Genomic DNA, 22,220 nt, shown 5'->3' on the forward strand with positions numbered 1-22,220 from the left:
GCACGCGTGCTGAACAAGAATGCTGTATCATGACAGACTAGAAACAATAGACAACTCCCAAAGCACAAACTCAGCCAAAAACGCTAAAAATCTTCAATGTTTACTCAAGATTGGGCTTATAGAAGATAATGTCACAGTTTTTCAATGACCATGAAATTCAGAGTGCGGGTAGTTAGTTAATCAATTGTGGCCCTGAAAAAATTTGAAGGAAAAAAAACTACGAATTTTTAAGAAAATGCTTTTTTCGTGAAAAGGACTCTTAAACGCTGACAAACGTCAACAAATAGCGAAAACTATAATTTCTATATGTTTGCTTTGCTCGAAATCGCGCGCATTTACAAGGCTGTAAAGCGTTTTGCTGACTTGCAAGGACCCATCTGTTATAACGATGCCCAATATAAAGAGAAGAATCTCATAGTTTATTATATATAATCCGTGTAAAGTTTGCTTATCATTTTCGCATAAATTATGACCTAAATTTGGAAACCGCTAAATTTCTCGAATTGGGTCTTTGCGGTTTTGGTGAAACTCTGTTCAGCGCAAGGCACTAATGCGCACTATGTGTAGCCGAGAGATTTTCACAAAAAAATGCCGGCAACAGCCGATTTTCGACTCAGACCTCAAAGGGGCGTGGCATTATAACCACGTGGCATTTACTCCGATCGCCAAAAATTTTATGTTATATTGTAGATTGATCTATATGTTATCCATTCTATGTGTAAGACTTACGATAAAAGTAAAGGTGGGGATACCAGAGAGCTTCAAAGTAGGATGGTACCCCCCCCCCCCCAAAAAAAAAACTGGGTCGAGTCACCTTAAGGTGGCTCCGTAATTAATACAAGAGCATTTAGCTGTGACAAATTTTCTGTCATAACTTTTTCGATTTTAACGCGATGGCTGCGCAACTTTGCAAAGAACAACAGATACCATTCGGCAATAATACGGAATATTCCGATTTCAGTGATTGTAAATATTTCTTGAGAAATTAGCGCTTAAAAGGACCCTAATGTTCAAAGAAAATCGCGTCTAGTAAAAAATTTTGCTGATATTTTTTACTGAAATTTCTGGTATCGGCTTTAATTGATATAATAAATATGCCAGAGGAATTTCAGAAAAATCGTTGGAGCAGAAGTCCGTAACTAAAACTCGCTCAAAATTCAGCTGTGAAATTGTTTTGGAATTTCAAATATAAATTACTATCTGGAAGAAGGAGACACCAGTTTGAATTTTCGGGCAAGTGAATTCAATGTTTGCTAATTCTGAAAACAAAAGCCGATTGCCAATCGTGCTATTCTTTAAAAGGTACTTTTCAGTTTTAGAAGCACTATAAATTACTCCAAACCTTGCTCTGACGTCGAATGACTTGTTCCTCGACATTTTTAAAATATCCCTTGGCAGTTTTGCTTCAAATTCCTGCTACATACATGTTGATGTATTGCAATGCATCCTCAACGGCTTTTCCTGCTGTACGTTGTTTCCAATTCAGGAAAAAGGTATTGGGATTGTAAGCTACCTTGTATCGAAGCTCAGATAGAACTGTCCAGCACCTTTGTTTATGACGAGAAAATGAGCACGAGCGGCAGCTCTGCGAGGAATTCGCACCTCAGCCAGGGGGGACGAATGACAATGATGCCCATGTCTGTGAACCGATCTGTATAAACATGTATTGCAGAGCAAAACATAATAATCAAGAAAAAAAATACCCATTCATTGAAGGAAGAAGTGACAAAAATTTCAGAGTTGTAAATTTATTCACGGGCAGTATTTTTGCGATAATTTTATTTTGCACTGTGATGTTATTCGGTTCACAGGCATGGTCATCATTGTCGTTCGTCCCCCCTGGGTGAGGTGCGAATTCCTCGCAGAACTGCCGCTCGTGCTCATTTTGTAGTCATAAACAAAGGTGCAGGACAGTTCTCTCTGAGCTCTGATACGAGGTAGCGTCCAATCTCAATACTTTTTTCCTGAGTTGGAAGCAACGAACAGCAGTAAAAGTCGTTGAAAATGCATTGCAATACATCAAAATGTATGCAGCAGGAGTTTGAGCCAAAACTGCAAAGGGATATTTTAAAAATGTCGAAGAACAAGTCATTCTACTTCAGAGCAAGGTTTGGAGCAATTTATAGTGCTTCTAAAACTAAAAAGTACCTTTTAAAGAATAGAACGATAGGCAATCGCCTTTTGTTTGCAGGATTAGCAAACATTGAATTTACTTGTCCCGAAAATTCAAACTGGTGGCTCCTTCTACCTGATAGTAATTTATTTTTGAAATTCCAAAAACAATTTAGCTCAATTTCACAGCTGAATTTTGAGCGACTTTTAGTTACGGACTTCTGCTCCAACGATTTTTCTGAAATTCCTCTGGCAAATTTATTTTATCAATTAAAGCCGATACCAGAAATTTCAGTAAAAAATATCAGCAAAATTTTTTACTAGACGCGATTTTCTTTGAACATTAGGGTCCTTTTAAGCGCTAATTTCTCAAGGAATATTTACCATAAATGAAATCGGAATATTCCGTATTATTGCCGAATGGTATCTGTTGTTCTTTGCAAAGTTTCGCAGGCATCGCATTAAGAACCAAAAAGTTATGACGGAAAATTTGTCACAGCAAAATGCTCTTGTATTAATTACGGAGCCACCTTAAGGGAGGGGTAGGTGGGCAGTTTCCCAGAAACGTATAATTATCCAGAATAACCTTCTTCAGTTAGATTAAATGAAACAAAATTTTCAACCCATTTAATCTGAAACTCTTTGAGTAACTGTCACAGACTATGTTATTTAAAATAATGTGTCTTGTTAAACAACTTTAGGGGAGCCCTGCATGACTTTAGTGTTATATAGTGTTTTACAGTTGTCAGACCTGGTCTAGCTTAGCAGAGTAGTACAGTGGAACCCCGTTAATGTAACCATAGTTGGGCCATAAAATCCTGTTTGAAATAACAAGGTGGTCGCATTAACGGTTCTTCAAAATAAACAAATGACTCAGTGTTTTTTACGTTTGGGTCGAAAGAATACGGTCTTATAAACGAGGTGGTCATAAGGCCAGGTTCCACACTGTAATTCACCAGAACAACTTACTTCAACCACTAATCCTGCGCCAGGAGGGGTACTGCCATATATGGGTTATATATTAATATAGGTATGTGCCACTGTGAAGGGTATGGTTTTCAAGCAGTTTACTCTGGGATAGGGTATATGATCAGGAGAGTTAAGGTCTATAATAGGGTATCATTTCCCGGGAAACTGATCAGTTGGTTGAAGATTTTAGTCTAGACTAGGGAAACCGGGAATAACCACTCAATAATACAACAAATCAAAAAGACAAGTTTAAATTTAGGCAACTCAGCCTGAAAGCTACTCTAAGATAGGGCTGGACTTGGGGAGTTTAGTCTAGTACAGGTTAGCAAAATTCAGCTGAACTAGGGGCGCTTTCCATTTGTCAGAACTGGCCGGCCGGACAAATACCAGACCAGTCAGTTAGCAAATGAAATTGGCTTTTTCCAAGGGTTTTTGCTGAAAAACCACCTTCTTCCCGTACACTGTTTAGGATTTGACTGATCTGGCTGGATAGTTTTGATTAAAAGCGAAATTCTTATTAAGACGGGAATGGTCTGCTCAGTCAGTTCTGACAAATGGAAAGCACCCTAGGTCTGGTATAGGCTAAGGGTTCCAGGGTCCCAGCGGCACACCCCCACCCAAAAATTACTTGAGTACCCCGTGGCTAGTAATCAATTTATGAGTCACTTACTGACTGTTCAAGAAGCATGACTACTCTATCCTTGATGGCGGAATACCATGACAACAGTTCTCCTTTATTTTCACTGTAAAGAACTACTGAGGCTCCACCATCCATTGAACTGACCTCAAATGCATTGTTCCTGTAACAAAATAGCAAATATGATCCAGTTTAGACAACAGCATGTATCAGATGAAACAGTACTTCTTGCTTTTAAGACATCTAAATTTTGGAACAATTAAATTGCATTGTTTCCAAAAATATTTTATACTCTTCCCAAAGAACAACCCCACTCTTTTGGAAATTCTAGTTAAGCTTCATATTTTCCCGTAAAAAAAATTTTGGCCTTTAAGAACCCCTCCACATCCCATTTCTAAATACCCTCCATGGGGTACTGGGTAAGGATGTTTTCTGGAACAACAAATTCTTAATAAAAGTCAACACAAATATTACATTACTGCCATGTCATTATTACCACCATAATTAGGCCCCCTGGTCACTCATGCACATATCTCTGCTTTTTCATCATCATTAGGCTGATTTAGCAACAGAATGGGAATGTCAGTTGACGACGGGAAAGCGCGAAGAAAGGACTAAGCGCGACTTCCAGTGCCCAATTTACCGCTCTGCCATTGGTCAAGCCAATTGTTTCAGTTGCGCGTGCCATAGTAAACTGACGTTTCTGTTCTATTGCTAAATCAGCCTAGCTATTATCTCCATTAGCTAACCTAAGAGAATCCTCCCCTGTCTTGTATCTGGATACTGACGCAAAGGTCAGTGGAAGCACAATGTTGTCTGACCAGCTATGAAGAGAAGAGTTGGAGTCTGTTTCTCCAACTTCAGAAGACTGTGAGAATAGAAATATTCATCATGGTACCACACACTAGTTTGTATAAATCCGATTATATATTGTTCAAAGAGCATGCACTCACATTATGCAACTAGTCATCAAGGTCTGCTCTTTTTAAACAGCAGTAAAAAAACATCTGATGTCACATCAATCCAAATTAAAAAATGACATAGTTTTGGATAACACACACCGCAATGTCAGAAACTCTTAACAGGGCTGTCACTAAGGGCTGGGGGCCGGGGATTTCCCCCGGGGTACAATGAGCATGACCCTGGGCTATTTTCATAGGAAAGAAAAGGAAAATGAGACCAAAAGAACTCCTTAGCTATTAATTTCCCCACTTACTTATTGCAAATACCTGACAATTTGAAATCTTAGTGACAGCCCTGCCATGCTTAAGATGTTTGGTTTTTTGTCATTCATAACCTTTACCATGGCATTCAATCCTTGCTTGTCAAAAAGACTTTCAGTTTGGTTTCTACCCTTACCCTTCAGAATTTCTCCAGCATGATGAAGGCTTTTGCAAACTATAATTATGGAGATAAAGGGCTGTATTTTTGATTGACATCACAGAAAAACCCAAAATCCTACCATAGGTCATATGTTATCTGAAACAGTTGTAAACACTAGTTTGTGACGAGATTACTTATGACAAATAACATGCATTCAGATTATTGCAACTTGTCTTCAAGGTCTGCTCTTCAGTTCAAACAACAGCGAAAAAATCTGATGTCAAACATCCATAACATAAAATTTAAAAATTAAAACACTTATTGCAGTTTCAAGCTCAGATGATCTTGAAAAAAAATTACCTTTTGACTACTACTTTCTTTAAATTCAGCATCACTTGAAGACTCATCAATACCTCTAACAATTCCATTTGCTGTAATCATGTAAAAATGAATTGCATGACATCATACACCCACATAAGGATTACCAATAGTGCTGCTGTATATATATATGACAACACTTAGATGTCTTTTGATTGCCATTTAATGCTTGGTATTTGATTGATTTGTCTTAATTGCTCATCACAAAAAGATCATTGAAAGATCTCCACATTTGAGGCATAAAATAGTGTCCCTTCCACAAAGTCCTGATTTACCACCCCTTCATTCAATGCTTGGAACATTCTTTCTTTGTGTATTTTTTAAATCCAAGTAGATGACACTTATCTCATAACAACAAATACACTGAGTGCTGCAATTCAAGCCATAGTTTAGGGGTATACTGAAAATTTACAAATGAGGCACTGGCATACAAGAGTTTTTTTTGCACCAATCTCAGCCTTTCAGAGACATATCCTTTAAGCAATTTAATGCTTACCTTGTTTAGATGTAGCTGCTGATGGGGTTGCTTCTGTTGCAGTACCAGACGTAACGGTCGTATCGGCATCTAAAACAAAAAAGGCATTTTTGACTCAGATGTAAGTAGATTGGCAAAAAAGAAGCCACAATGCAATGGACATTTACCAGGGTCACATAGGAACCACAAAAATGGTTGCATACATCATGCTCAAGTTCATTATGCACTGGAAGCTTAAGGAAGAGATAATTGGACCTTCTCTTACATTTAAGTTTGCCTATTCATCGTGCATAGTAAAAGCATGCAACAGTCATACACCACACATTGCACTTTTCACCCCAAAATCTTGGAAGTCCCAATTTTTTGTAAAGAAATTCAATTTTCTTGCAGAATAATTATTTGAATAGCTGGGATTCCATTTCAGCATTTTTAATTCTGTAAAATGCAAAAATTAATAAAGCCTTAGTTATCCTGAGCACTATTATTAATTGTATTATTAGCCTTGGTCTGATTGTACCAGGTGATAGTATGATACATGTTAATGTGCAAGTTAGTGTGTACAGGCCTCACGTCTCAGTGAAAAACCCAAGGAGAGGGACTTGCAGAGGGATAGGATCAGAGCCCCCTAAGTCACAATAGCAACATATAAATCCTCCCGATTGATCTCAACGCATTTCCTACAAGTCTCAGGGTGTTCATTATCATTATTATTATTTTTAAAAATTTGCACCATGCAGTTTCTGTAAAAATATTCAACTGCGCCTAAATAGGCATCGAAGATCATCGAAGATCTATCTATCTATATCAGACACCTGACATCAGACGTCTGGCATCAGACCTCTGACATCAGAAAGCTGACATCAGACATCTGACATTAGACATCTGAAATCAGACATCTGACAACCTGCATCTGATTCTGACATTTAAAATTAGGTGACTGAAATCAGACGTCTGACAACTGACATCACACATCTGACATCAGACAACTAAAACCAGACATCTAAAATCAGTCATCTGACATCAGACATCTGACAACACAACCTGACATCAAACGTCTGATGTCAAACACCTCAAATCAGACATCTGACAACAGATGTCTGACAACACACATCTGAAATCAAACACCTGACATCAGACGTCTGACATCAAACATCTGAAATGAGACACCTGAGATCAGACGTCTGACATCAGACACCTGACATCAGACGTCTGACATCAGACACCTGACATCAGACATCTTACATCAGACGTCTGACAACCTACATCCGATTCAGACATTTAAAATTAGGCATCTGAAATCAGAGGTCTGACATCAGACATCTAAAATCAGACGTCTGACAATCTGACCTGATATCAGACGTCTGATTTCAAACACCTGAAATCAGTAGTCTGACAACAGACGTCTGAAATCAGTCACCTGAAATCAGAAGTCTAAGAACAGACACCTGAAATCAGATGTCTGACATAACACATCTAAAATCAGACGTCTGACATCAGACATCTAAAATCAGACGTCTGACAACAGACACCTGATATCAGACGTCTGATATCAAACAAATGAAATCAGACATCTGACAACAGATGTCTCAAAACAGACATCTGACATCAGACGTCTGATAACAGAACTTGACATCAGACGTCTGATAATACACACCTTACATCAGATGTCTGATATCAAACACCTGAAATCAGACGTCTGACACCAGACATCTGAAATCAGACGTCTGACAACAGACATCTGACATCACATATCTGATAACAGAACCTGACATCAGACAACTGATATTGGACACCTGACATCAGACGTCTAATGACAGAACTTGACATCAGACGTCTGATATCAAACACCTGAGATCAGACGTCTGAGATAACACATCTAAAATTTAGACGTCTGAGAACAGACATCTAAAATCAGACTTCTGACAACAGACACCTGATCTCAGACGTCTGATATCAAACGCCTGAAATCAGACATCTGAATTCCGACATCTGACATAAGACGTCTGATATCAGACACCTGACATCAGACATCTGATAACAGACACCTGACATCAGACGTCTGATAACAAAACCTGACATCAGACAACTGATATCAGACACCTGACATCACACGTCTGATAACAGAACTTGACATCAGATGTCTGAAAACAGACACCTGAAATCAGACGTCTGACATCAGACATGTGAAATCAGACATTTGACAACAGACAGTTCTGTTATCAGACTTCTGATGTCAGGTGTCTGTTGTCAGACACCTGACATCAGACGTCTGACATCAGACATCTGAAATTTGACGTCTGAAAACAGACGTCTGACATCAGACAGCTGACATCAGACAGCTGACATCAGCCATCAGACGTCTGACAACCTATATCTGATTCAGACAATTAAAATTAGTTGTCTGAAATCAGACATCTGACATCAGACATTTAAAATCAAACGTCTGACACCATCAGACGTCTGATATCAAACACCTGACATCAGACGTCTGATATCAAACACCTGGAATCAGACGTCTGACATGAGACATCTGAAATTAGATGTCTGACAACAGATTCCTGACATCAGCTGTCTGATAACAGAACCTGACATCAGACGTCTGATAACAGAACCTGACATCAGACATCTGATATCAAACACCTGAGATCAGACATCTGACAACAGACATCTGAAGACAGACACCTGAAATCAGACGTCAAACATCAGACATCTAAAATCAAACGTCTGACAACAGACACCTGATATCAGACGTCTGATATCAAACACCTGAAATCAGACGTCTGACATTAGACATCTGACAACAGACACCTGACATCAGACATTTGATAACAAACCCAGACATTAGACGTCTGATATCAAACACCTGAAATCAGACGTCTGACAACAGAGGTCTGAAATCAGCCACCTGACATCAGACGTCTGATATCAGAAATCTGAAATCAGATGTCTGATAACAGAACTTGACATCAGACGTCTGATATCAAACACCTGAGATCAGACGTCTGAAAACAGACACCTGAAATCAGACGTCTGACATCAGACATCTGAAATCAGATCATCATATTAATTCTCACAACCTGTTGATTTTGGTCATTCAGTGGACTTAAAAGCTAGGTCAATGATTTTTTCAGGGTTTTCAATAAGGTTTTTATTAAGCTGGCAAAAGCTTTGGAGTAGGTAGAGAAGGAAAAAACTCACACTTGCAAGTGTTGATAAGGGGGATCCAGGGGCCAAAAAAAATAATTTTGAAATCGGGGCCTCTTAGAGTGCATTTCCAGCATTCTGGAGCAAAAATTAGAATGTCTGAACAGAACAAAGACATTGCTAAATTTTGGCCTTTAAAGAGGGGGGGGGGGGGGGGGGGGTGTAATTTCCAAAGAAAAGTAGGTAGAAAGTTTATGTGAATTAGCCGGTGAATTTTGCCAGCCACAAGCTCTTTTTCTTTTTTTAGTTTTGACACTCAAACAGCTACCATTGCAGGGTTATAATTAAAGGATGTATGTAGATGAGTTAAGCATTTGTGGTGGAAAGGAGGACTGTAAAATGTTTATTATCAATATAATGCACAATTTGGACCCCTAACTGCTAGCTTCATACAAAATCCTGCATCCCTGGCAACCCTTGGTTTCCATGATCTTAGAGCTTCAGTACCTTGAGAGCCTGCTGAAGAGTGAATGACTTTCAATTCAACAGTTGATCCTCCTTTTTTTAGTGCTGCAACCTGTTGATAAGAATGCAACAAAAGCCAGTAAGTTACTAAGTAGCTTCAAAAAGAGTTTGAGCCAGAACAATGTAAGTGGACATCCATAATTATTCCTTCTAAGGAATTACTTAAAGGACCCCATCCTTTGAGCAGGTCTGGTGGCAAGCCCTCTCCCACCTGCAAATATGGATCAAATTCAGGCCTCTTACAGGGCTCATACAAAAAATTTCAACTATTTTTTTAACGACTTTTCAAGGAGCATGCACCTACCAGGAAGGTAATTTCCCAGATTGTAAAAAAATGCACATTCCCAGTCCATGGATTGTAACAGGACTTAATGGCTTTAACTATTTGCCCCACCAATGTATCTACATTTTTCAGTACACTTACTGTCTTAAATATTGATACTCAATTCTTACATAAAACAAAAACACTTAGTGTAAATCACCTTTAACTTCTCTGAGCTATGACTTATGTTGGGTAACCAAAAAGATATAAAAAACACTTTCCAGGGCCCTACATTCAAAGTTGAAGAAAATTCAAGGACCTTTCAAGGACTTGCACAGAAATTTAAGGACTTTTCATGGAAAAATAGAAGGACTTTTCAAGACTGTGTGAACCTTGTCTTGGGCTGCTGCAGTAAAATCAGCAGCTATCTTAAATTAAGTTTCAAAATGAGTCAGACACAACAAAGATAGGAGGATTTGTAACATAAATAACCAGCTTAACTTTCCCTGAGAGACCAGCTACTTAAAACCTTAATGACAGCCCTGTCCTAGAGTAACAGAGTAGTGTAAAATGTGACACTTACTGCCTCATCATGTGAAGCCTTGCGTATGTCTCGTCCATTGACCTTAAACAGATTCAAAGCAACCAGTGAATAAAAATATGCATGTTACCCTTAAGATCCCACACTTAACCCCAAACCAACCACTTTGAGAGAATGCTATACATTTAAAAGTGAACAAATGCATCGCTTAGTGTAGGTTAGGTGGCTGGGAATGAATGCAGTGTCTCAAGCACATGGACCTGATGAAAGCAAGGCAGACTGAACCACCGAACTGAATGCTGAATAATAACATGTGATGGAGCTCTTTACTGTTAACTGAGTTCAAGAGTCATTTAACTGCATCCAAAATGCCCCCTACGGACCTCCCCTATACTTAGAAGGAATGTCATTAATATCATCAATGCCTTCTCAAACCCTCTTCCTCTTGAACATCGCCAAGGTCCCATCCAAAGATCCCCCGACTTGGAAGGAATCCAATTCACATGATCAAGGTCCCCTCCAGACATCCCCTAATTGGGAGGAATCCAATGAGCATCACTAGGTCTTCTCTATAGATGTCCCCCACTTGAAAGGTCTCCAATTAAAATGACCAAGGTCCCTTCCAAAATGTCTCCAACTTGGAAGGTATCCAATTATCATCATCAAGGTCCCCTCCAACTTTTTCCCACTTGAAATTAAGGAATCCAATGCTAGTCTCCAAGGTCACCTCCAAACTTGCCCCGCTTGAGAGGAATGTAATGAACATCACCTAGGTGCCCTTTAAATGTCCCCCAATTGGATGAAATCCAATTAACATCACCAAGCTGCCCGCCTATAAACATCCCCACTTGGAAGGAACCCTCTTGACAACACCAATTTCAAGGTCCCCTCCAAAACATTCTATGCTTGAAAGGAATTAATGAAATGGACATTGCTAGGTGCTTTCCAAATGTTCCCCAGTTAAAAGGAATTCAATTAACATCACCATGAAGTCCTCAACGTCGATAAAATTTCAATTAACATTGCCAATGTCTTCCCCAAAAGTCCCTCAATTGGATGAAATACAATTAAAATCACCAAGGTGCCCTCTAAACATCTCCCACACACACCACACCACACACACCAAAGTTCCTTCCAAAAGTCCCCCCCAGCTGGAAGGAATCCAAGTAATGTGACAAAAGGTCCCCTCCAAGCTCAGTCAACAAGGTCCCCTCTAAGCAGGGCTTCTGATATTTCGCGCGGTCGCGGACCCGCGAAATTCCCAAAAAAACGCGAAATACCGCAAAACCCGCCAGAAATATTTACAAATACATGTCGGTAAAACATATTTAATACTTATCTTGGCTATTAGACCTGTTTTATTCACCCCAAACGTCCAAATTTAGCTTGAAACTTCGTCACTACAACGAGTAAACAACGTCCCAAAACTACCAGGCGTTTTTAGATGAACGCTGCGAAAAACTGGGCACTAACCATAATGTTAATAGCTTTAGCATTCACTCATTTCTCGAGCGAACTGTTGTTGAAAAAGCAAATGATTATCCCTGTTAAAAAAAAGGTTCACCAACGCTGGTCATATAGACGCAAAATTGATCGATTTTAGCGAAATTTGCCAAAAAAAAAACTCCAGCGAAATTGGCTGTTTTTTACTGATTGTTTCTTGGCGAACTTTCCTCCCAAAATTTCCCGTGAAATCGGCCGATTTTTCTAAAAATTTGCCCCTGAAAATTCTTTCGAAAAATGACTTTTTTCCGCTAAAATCCCGTGAAATCGGCTGATTTTTCTGTGAATTTTGACTTTTCTTCCGCGAAATTGGCCGATTGTTCCGCGAATTTTGACTTTTTTTCCCGCGAAATCAGCCGATTTTTCCGCGAATTTGCCCCTGAAAACCCTGCGAAATTTTGCTTTTTTTTTCCGCGAAATATCAGAAGCCCTGTCTAAGGTGCCCTCCAAACGTCCCACACTTGGAAGGAATCCAATGAACATCACCGAGGTCCACCTCAAATGACCCCCAATTGGATGATCCAATTAAAATCACCTGAAGGTGCCCTCCAGATTTCCCGCATTTGGAAGGAATCAAATTTATTATACCAATAAGGTCCCCTCCAAAATGCCCCCCACCTGAATTCAATTAACTAGGTCCCCTCCAAATGTCCTCCATTTACAAGTAAGGAATCCAATTAACATCAAAAGGGTCTCCTCTCAAATCCGAAAAAGCCAATTTACATAGCCAAGGTGCTCCCAAAAAGCCCTAAACATCCCCCAACTAGCTAGGAAGGAATCCACTTTTAAACATCAATGAGGTACATCCCCAGGGTCCAAAATAATTTTCAGACGGTGGCTGGACATGTTGACCAGCTGAAGAAATTTTTGCTTAGTCAACTCTCGTTTCTGATAGTCAAAATATTGGGAAAAAAGTTAATTAATTTTATCCTTGTGTAATTTTCTATTCAAGAATGTGATTTTATTTTAAAATAAGGTAATAACAAATAAAAATAAAATAAGCTCTTTATTGATTCCAAAAACAAACGTTCGGGACTACAATTGGCAATCAGATAAAATCAAAATGGCACCTATTAATAAAACAGCATTTAAAACGTTCAGTCCTAATTTGAGGAAGTACCTAGGAGTGACTACAATTCCCAAGTAATATTGTTTTACAGGGTGAAAGGAGATCCACCAAAAGGCCTCAGCAGAATTTGTGACGTTCTTCCACAAATTACTATCTATAAGGCCTCTAGAGGCCTTAAAATGGCCATGGCCTCCTCCAGTGAAATAAAGGTTAGGATTTGGCTGTTTGTTCAAGAATGAGAGTAATTTTGACTGGTCAACTTGACCAATGAGTGAAGTTTTTGGCCGTTCAAGTTGTAATTCAGGCCAGACAGAGTCTGTTGACAAGCCGTCATTTTCAGCACTGACTCCAAACTTCCCCCACTTGGAAGAACCCAATTAGCATCACACGGGTCCCCTCCAAATGTCCCCTAGTTGGGAAAATCTAATTAACACAACCAAGGTGGACCAGTCATTAACAAAGTGCCAACTGAACTCCTTACCTCAAGTATAATATCGCCCTCATGAAGTTGGCCTGTTTCATAAGCTGAAAAAAAAAAGACCAAAGAAAAGGATCAGAATGAATAGAACAATATAAATAGAAAGAATGCTGACAGGTAAACAAGTTTCAAGGGAGTTACTAACCAAGCAAACTTTAATCTATAACAGACCCTTTATACCCTAATATCAAATTTTTTTATTTTCATTAATTTGTTGTCCCGTACATTTCCTTGAATTAATAATACATTGTAGTGGCAAGAAACCCTTAGAGTATTAATCACGCTGACAAAAATACTTTGATGTGAACGAATTTTCAACAAAAATTATCATTCAAAGACAGTTACTTTTAGGATTATAGCACAGACTTTGTTCTATCAACATCCTAACATTTTGTGGGAATAGAAAAGTAATTGATGCCTCTCTGCCGCTGGGAGAATAAAAAGTGGCCATTGAGGAAGGGTGGGCAGAGGGACGTTAATAGATTTAGATGTTTAACTATAATTTAGACAATTAAGTGATCATATTCTATATCATTTTTACAGTCAAGTTCACTTCAGTACCTGCTTGGTCCTTGTATATTCTTGAAATGGCTATTGGTAGATTGCTTTCACGACCCCCCTACAAAATGATTAATTTTAGTAGTTAATATTAAGCTCAGAAATAAGATATGTAGGATTGCAAAAAGTACTGTAAAAAGAATAGTAAAATCCAACTAGTGATCTATTATCAATGCTGCATTCTGATTGGTTTATTACTAGGCTACATGTTACAGCCACTAGTAGCGAAAAAAAACCCAAAACAATGGCGGCTGAATCGCGTTTGCTAGCTAAAGTTGTTTTGTCTCAATATTTTTGACCAACTAGTTGGATTTTACTAAAACAATTATGCCTCTCGCCCTCATGGCCTCTGAGTCAATAGCCCATTTGGGGCTCGAGGAATAATTGTTAAATGTAAGTAACATAGCCATGTGCAGTGCAATGGAATGATTTAAGACCCCTTTTCATGTAAATGTTTGGCTATAGATTGGTACGGTGTAACCAAAAATACTGTAAATGGTTTTGTTCTGTCTGAGCTTTCCACAGACTGGGATTGGTTTGTTCTTTATATTATTTTGCCTCTTGAGAACAGTGGTCCATAGGTTTGCAATAGGGTTCAGAAAATAATTATTGCATTTTGGGGGGTAAATTAAAGTAAGGGTAATAATAATCATAATCATAAAGCTCTTTGGTTCTGTGGCATGTGATAGGGAAATGGCTTTCATGAATAATATTATTATTATTTATTAATAATCGTGCTTACCTTTATGCTCATTCCCAATCCTCCAACTTTTCTCCTTGTCACTGTAACTTTCCTTTCCTGAGCAAAACAAATCAATAAAAATTGTAGCTTAAAACAGCCAACAAAAAATCAAGATTGATCATTTCTCAGTTTCATAAGCTTATGCCTGTAATATGGACCCCCATTTTTGGAAGAGATACCAGGAAAATTCACTTAATCTCTTATAATTTTATGGGAAAACATACCTTCTGGACGGCCAGTTTCCAAAGTCTGGCTAAAAGCCGGCCTGTATATAATGGTCACGTTGCCATTTCCTTAGGGTGACCGATATACACAGGTTTGACTGTATTGGGAGCCACATATACAGTGGAACCCCAATAATATGGTCACCAATGGGCCACAAAAATTTGTCCATATTAACAGCGCGTGGTTGTATTACTGGGGCAGGGTCAAATTCCATGACTTATTAAGGATTGTAAAGACAAAATACATGATGTATCACATTTGCACTTCTTGTACAACTAACTGTTCTCTTTAATAAACAACAGAAATGTAGATATCGCATACTGTAAATTATAAAAACTACTTGAAACTTTCCTTCGGTACATAAACACTTTTAAAAATCGGCTATTACACCGCTACAAATGCATTGTTTATGTAAGTGACTTACGTGACTATACTCTAAAAACAGTACAAATACAAGCTCAGCTTACTAGGTCAAAGAAATTAACATGCCACAGGCATTTTAAGTTTCAAAATTTCCAACACATGGCCGTATTAACAGGGTGAAATTGTAAAAGGTTCGGATCTTGTTTACTGTGGGTAATGTCAACCGAGGTATCGGTCGATATAGCGGTCGACATAGCAGTCGACAGTCGGTCGATACTCGGTCGATACTCGGTCGACAATCGGTCGATAGTCAGTCGACAGTCGGTCGATACTCGGTCGACAGTCGGTCGACAGTCGGTCGATATAGCGGTCGATAGTCGGTCGACAGTCTGTCGATAGTCGGTCGATAGTGAGAAAGACTATCGGCCGAGTATCGGTCGATATTTCGAGGACGCACCTCGACTTACTATCGGTCATATGTCGGTGATATATCGGTCAACTGTCGGTGGTATATCAGTCAACTGTCGGTGGTATATCGGTCAACTGTCGGTGGTATATCGGTCAACTGTCGTTCGAATATCAGTCATGTGTTAATTTATCAGGTGAGTCTAATGGCTCTTTTTTCTAAGCAAAGACGTCATTAATTACTGTTATCATGCGATGGGGGAACATGTGGCAGTGCGAGGCGCAATTACTCTATGAAGCGAACCGAAGAGCACTGGGAACTAAGGACATGGTAACCATTTTTTTTTCTCCAGGGCTATTGATAACGGACTAAAAACCATACAGACCGACAAAAAGCTCGACCGATATATCGATCGACTATCGGCCGACTCTCGACCGATATATCGAACGGCTATCTTCTGACTATCGACCAAGTGTCGACCGACCATCGACCGAGTGTCGACCAATTACTGACCGATACATCGGTCAAGTATCGACCAACTATCGGCGAAGTGTCGGCAAAGTGTCGGCGAAGTGTCGGCAAAGTGTCGGTGAAGTGTCGGCGAAGTGTCGGTGAAGTGTCGGCGAGCGAAAAGCTATATCGGCCGAGACACATCTGGAACGACCATCGACCGTGTCTCGACCGAGTGTTGACCGACTATCGACCGACTATTGACTGCTATATCGACCGAGTATCGACCGAGTGTCGACCGAGTATCGACCGAGTGTCGACCGAGTGTCGACCGAGTGTCGACCGACTGTCGACCGACTATCGACCGACTATCGACCGACTGTCGACCGACTGTCGACCGACTGTCGACCGACTGTCGACCGCTATATCGACCGATACCTCGGTCGACATTACCCATAGTAAACAAGATCCAAAGGTTCTACTGTTTGGGATTTTAAAATGTTGCTGTTGGCTGTATTAATGGATGACTGTATTAAGGAGGGTTTTTTACAAGAAAATGTTTGCATGGCCATTTTGCTGTGCCAAAAAAAAGCCGTAGCCGTATTACCGAGGTGATCATTGGGTGGGTTCCACTGTACAACCAAGAGGCAGGGTTGTCCTTAAGTTGAGGGCTGGGAGTCGAGGATTTCCTTTGTCTGCGATGAACTTGATCTCCGGCTACTTCCATAGGCAAATAGATGAAAAATAGAACTAAAAAAAAAAAAAAAACCCTAGCTGCTTGATTCCCCACCTTCATCTGGCTTATATTTACCCAGCAACTTGAGATCTTAGTGACAGCCATGGAGAGGAATCCTTAATTTGGTCACTAGAATAATTCTAATTCTATTAAAGGGTTGAAAAAACAGTTATATGACTAAGAAACTAAACTGATATGATCACTGTGAGACCAGACCAATGAACTGTTTGTATTAAACCTACCCCTGTTGGTGGGGGTTTCCTCTGAGTTGGAGAGGGTGTCTCCCCATTTGTGCTCTGGAAACAAAAGAAGAAACACTTGCATTATTGACCAAGTGTGAGGTCAAGATAGCTGGATATTGGCCTTCTGAGTTCTTTTCGCATTTTTATATATGGACCAAGACAAAGTCCAGTTCAACAAGAACACTCTTAACCCTTTAAGTCCCAATAGTGACTAACGTCAATTTTCTCCCAACGATATCCATACAATGTAAAGGGATTAGGTTATGAGAATTAATAAAATGATCACCTTAGGGAAAATGCCTTGATCTTTTATCAAATTCTCTCAACTCATTCATGAAAGAAATGTATGGAGATCAGTATGGAGAATTGGTATGTGGATATTGGAGCTTAAAGGGTTAACAGCATTGAGTCTCGCTTGCTTGAAAATAAGATAAGAAATGAGGAGGCGATTAGACTGTGAGCGGTTGTCCTTCGTTCCACAGAGCCACGCGCAGCGAGCAAAAAAGTAAAGTAATGCTGTTGACCTACTGTGACTCAAAAAGAAATAAGAGACCGCTCTCAGTATAAGAGGCGATATATTCAACATGAGACAGGATTTCCTTGCTAAAAGTTTTCCACTTCCTACTTTATCAACGGTCGGGTATTCCTCAGAATATTTACTTTTTATATTGTATTCGACAATTTGTTTCTGAATCGATCAGAACGCGTGTGTAAATACACAAAAATCAAGGAAATGTGATGAACATGGCACGTCATTTCAATCGTTACCAAAAATAAATCGCACACTCATCACAAGACTCATTTGCATACAACGACAGTTTACAACACTAGACCTAAACATTGAACTTTTTCTCATTAAGGTTATTTTTTCTTTCCGACCACTGAAGTAATCACTTGTTCCAAAGTAATCAACGCTTTCAAGTGATAGAACTCGTGGACCAACCCATTCCAGAAAAGCTTAACATCTTTCACAGCTTTCTATTCTATACATGGGTTTCATCACGCTGCGATTCTTATCCCCAGTTTCCATGGCCTTTACTAAGAATGCCTGGGACCATGACCCCCTTTTGGCATGTGCACACACACAAAAAGAAAGAAACACTTGCATTTTAAGAGTCTCGCTGCTAAAGCAAGCGAGACTAATAAATACACAAAAATCATGAAAGAGGCCAATATCCAGCCATCTTGACCAAAAAAGGTCAGTCAATAAAAGATTTATTATATTGCCCAAAAGAGAACATTATCTTGCAAGAACAATGCATGAAATCTTATGGGGGAAAAGACAGGACACTCCAGTAGCCAATCAGAACACAGGATTCTCTTTGTAAATATCATACATTTGCTTTAAGAAGTAGTAATTACGGAATCTGATAGACGATCAAAACAGTTTCTCTTTTTTGGTGACCATTTCTTTTTAATTCACATAACCTGAATCCATCTTGCCAAATCAGACAGCCAATAAGAAAACACAATTTAATTGCCCACTCCCAGATTCAGCCATACCTGCACTCACAATCAAATCGCTTAAAATGCTTAAGAATTGATTTTAGATTCTTCACTTACCCCAGATGGAGATTTTTTCCATGTTGGTGAGTCTGCTTTGCCATTTGCATTCTAAAAATAACATCAGTCAATATTTGCACTTATATGCTATGCAAAAACATCTTGGTATTAGAATTTAACTTTATAGCTCCTATTTGAGTACTAAGCATGTTACAATTTTTCATCCTTCTTTACTTACAACTTATTAAACTGTCACATGTTTTAACGTTAAAGTAATGATCCAGGTAAGGTGGATAGCAATTTCTTTTGTCATGGGGCAACGGTGCTTTCGCCACATAGAATGTTCTCATTTTTGCACAGAGAATGCATAAACCTACATGAAGGCTGTTTACGCAATAAAATGCATTTACACTTCACTTTGAAAGGGTGTTTTTTTTGTGTTAAAAGATTTTGACCAATCACAAGAGTTGAAAACAATAGCCAAGAAAAGTTTACAATTTTACATGTTCCCCACATAGGATTTCTTTGTTATTCAAACTGACACCAGATTTTGTTATATGGAAGATAGTTGGAAAGTAAGGATGAATATATGTACTGCTTTATGAAGTTTTGTTAACTTTTGCTGCTTAAGCCAATCAGAAGTAAGTACAAACAATAGAAAAGTTAGCACCTTTTTTGCATTCCAACATGTTCGTTGCCGTTGTTGCTATGTTCTTATCTGGACCATTTCTTAATTACAGATGCAAAGGTGACCCAAAAAATCAAAGAGTTTGAACTTGAGATTGAATTCTTTTTAAATAGGTGTCACTTGCAACCATGAACTCCTCAGCAGCCACTACATGTAGGCCACATTAGAACGTCAAAAAATAATCTACCAGGACAGCCGGTAGCATTTTACTCACATCCTCGTTACAGGTCAAAATTAGTCAGGGCCGGGTTGTTCAAAGCTGGGTTAAGATAACCCAGAGTTACTGCGAAATTTGAAATCAGACTTGAATGCTTAAAAAGTAAATTCAGTTTAATTCTTTCTGTCAGCAAGTTGATGATTGGATGCTCCTAGAAATAACAGAGAAAATTATCAGAGAAAATGCTTTGGAACAAAAGAAGAAGAAACCCCGGTTAAATTTAACCCTGGGTTAAGCGCTAATCGGCCTTTGTTTCCTAGCCCTAATTACCGGGGCCTAGCCAAAGGCTGGCACCGGTCATAAAATGCAACGCGTTTCTGTGTTTTCAAAGTTACATTGTTAGGGATATATCGCTGACTGAGGTATATCGCTGGCTCGTTACTTTTGGGAGTGTTCGCTGAGATCTATCGCTGGTTCAGAAATTTGAAGTAGGGAGCAACAACTGTAACCTTGTAAATATTTTTTCGATTAGTTTGCACACAGAATGGTTTAATGCGACTATATTTACCACTTATCAATAAATGAGATCCCTGTCTATTGCAAAATGTTGTTACAGTATTCATCCTAGCGATGACAAAGCTTGGTCGACGTAGAACTGTGTACGCTACGACAAAGCAAAAATCTTAACCTATTATACTTGCATGCGCCAAGCTTTGTTTATGCGTTTCAATACCTAACAATTCGCACTCCCTACGGGAAACTTCGTCAAATATTTTCCGAAAAACAATTAAAACTCATTAGGAGGAAGTCTATCACTGCTTTGACTTATGAAGCAACAAAACAAAATATTTTCAAATCACCTTTGTCACGCAATATTTACGTTAGCGAGATGCGCAAATTCTCAGCTGTTCAAAATGCGGTCTTTTCACATTATTCATTAGACGTTGATGTAGAATTTTTATGTTTTTCTCCTTGGTATTCTTAGCTACTTTGGATTCTTGTTGCTAAGAAATATCTTATTATTATGTAATCGATCTGAACATGTGAGAAAAACTGCGTAACTTGACAGCCTAGGATTGGGAGTTGACTCATGTTAACGTATTGAACCCTGATCTACTGTTCTGGAGTTTTAATTACATGTGACCTTTGTGGCAACGCAGTCATTCGTTCTAACACACTCGCCATGTGAACAAATTACTTTTTCCCTCCTCCTCCCCTTGCCCTTTCCTCTTTCCTTATTTGCATTAAACCATTGCTAAGGGCGTTTTTATGCCCTCACCTTTACTGGACATAATTGTTTACCTTTGTGATTTAGAAGTATATTGAAATAATTCAAAGAAAATTAATTGCGCATTAAATAGGCTTAGGGCCAAATATTAATTCGATTAGTTTTGGAACGGAATGGTTAATGCGACTATATTTGCTACTTATCAATAAATGAGATCCCTGTGTATTGAAAAATATTGTTACAGTATTCACAAGTAACGATGACAAAGCTTAGTCGCTGTTGAACTGTGTACACTACGACAAAACAAAAATCTTAACTTATTAAACTTGCATGCGCGAAACTTTGTTTGTACGTTTCAATACCTTACAATTCGCACTCCCTACAGGAAACTTCGTCAAATACTGGCCGACAAATAATTAAGACTCATTACAAGAAAGTCTATCACTGCTTTAACTAATGAAAAACCAAAAAAGACTGTTTCACATAACCTTTGTCACGCAATATTTACGTTAGCGACATGCCAAAACTCTCAACTGTTCAAAATGGGGGATTCCCTAACATTTTCTCTTTTCACATTATTCATTACACCTTGTTTTCATCTCTAAAGAATATTTGCAATAAAAAAGATTTTCATGTCGCCCGACAAACTTGTTGATGAAAACGACCCTTCCACATGGGTTGCCAAGACAAAAGTGGCCCCGGTAAAATTCACGAAGTGATTCTTGTTATTCATGAATTAGGGCTTAAGGAGACAAAAGAAATTGAGAATCAACCTAAAAAAAAAACTTTAACCTGAATCTAATTTTGACCTGTAACATCCTCCTTAAAAATGTTGGGTTACCGTTTGATTCTTAGTTTCAACTGTCTGCCAAGGAATACATAACTGAATATTCTTTTGCTTATGCCAAGATATTCAACCATAGAACCATAGAGAAATTATTATCATTTCATCATAAAAACCTGTGGGCTATTTTTTTTTTTAAATTTCTTTTTTAATCACACTTAGTGATTTGATCTAAGATGGTTAATGGTCTGTCAGAGCCTGGCTGCACATTTTGTGCTCCAAGGGGAACATTAACATAAAGTAAACAAGGTCAGAAGATTGTATTTTAACTTTCAAGACTTAAAATTTCAAATACAAGTTTAAGTTAATTGATTTTCACTTAAACTGAATTTATCAATTGTCATTAAGGAGCAATGCTTTTTAATTATTTGTTTTTTCTGGAATATTTAAACTAAACGCAATTTCAAGGCAAAGAACTAGACGTTCCGTGACTATAATTATATAAATACATGTAAATATATACTATGTCTGTGTAAAGTCCATCGATGATAAGAAAATACAAATCGCGCGTTTTCAAGAGATTGGTGAATAAATGAAAATTCTATGCAAATGCTTAGAAATTCATGATTTGCGCTTGCAATCAAATCGTGATTTACTTTAATGCATCAATGATTTAATAAGTATTTATAACTATCAAAAAAAACTAAAAAAGGACGTCTTTT

General features: G+C 38.6%; 2 protein-coding genes across 2 annotated transcripts in view; both read right to left on the reverse strand.

Annotated features, from left to right (window-relative positions):
* Positions 1 to 22,220, reverse strand: part of LOC140945672 (gamma-1-syntrophin-like) — a 32,314-nt gene that overhangs the window by 9,056 nt on the left and 1,038 nt on the right. The window contains exons 3-13 of the mRNA XM_073394695.1: positions 18,702 to 18,752; positions 17,139 to 17,192; positions 14,717 to 14,773; positions 13,978 to 14,035; positions 13,420 to 13,463; positions 10,409 to 10,450; positions 9,546 to 9,615; positions 5,916 to 5,984; positions 5,402 to 5,472; positions 4,468 to 4,586; positions 3,752 to 3,881 (exon numbers count right to left, since the gene is read on the reverse strand). Coding sequence (XP_073250796.1) covers positions 3,752 to 3,881; positions 4,468 to 4,586; positions 5,402 to 5,472; positions 5,916 to 5,984; positions 9,546 to 9,615; positions 10,409 to 10,450; positions 13,420 to 13,463; positions 13,978 to 14,035; positions 14,717 to 14,773; positions 17,139 to 17,192; positions 18,702 to 18,752 — 765 coding nt within the window. The remainder of the gene's footprint in view (positions 1 to 3,751; positions 3,882 to 4,467; positions 4,587 to 5,401; positions 5,473 to 5,915; positions 5,985 to 9,545; positions 9,616 to 10,408; positions 10,451 to 13,419; positions 13,464 to 13,977; positions 14,036 to 14,716; positions 14,774 to 17,138; positions 17,193 to 18,701; positions 18,753 to 22,220) is intronic.
* The window catches only part of LOC140945670 (EF-hand domain-containing protein 1-like), a 46,797-nt gene continuing 31,202 nt past the window's right edge, over positions 6,626 to 22,220 (reverse strand). Inside the window, exon 10 of the transcript XR_012166734.1 lies at positions 6,626 to 6,635. The gene's annotated coding sequence lies outside the window, so the exon portion shown is untranslated. The remainder of the gene's footprint in view (positions 6,636 to 22,220) is intronic.

This window comes from Porites lutea, chromosome 8 (assembly GCF_958299795.1).
Source record: "Porites lutea chromosome 8, jaPorLute2.1, whole genome shotgun sequence".
In the NCBI taxonomy this organism is placed as follows: domain Eukaryota; kingdom Metazoa; phylum Cnidaria; class Anthozoa; order Scleractinia; family Poritidae; genus Porites; species Porites lutea.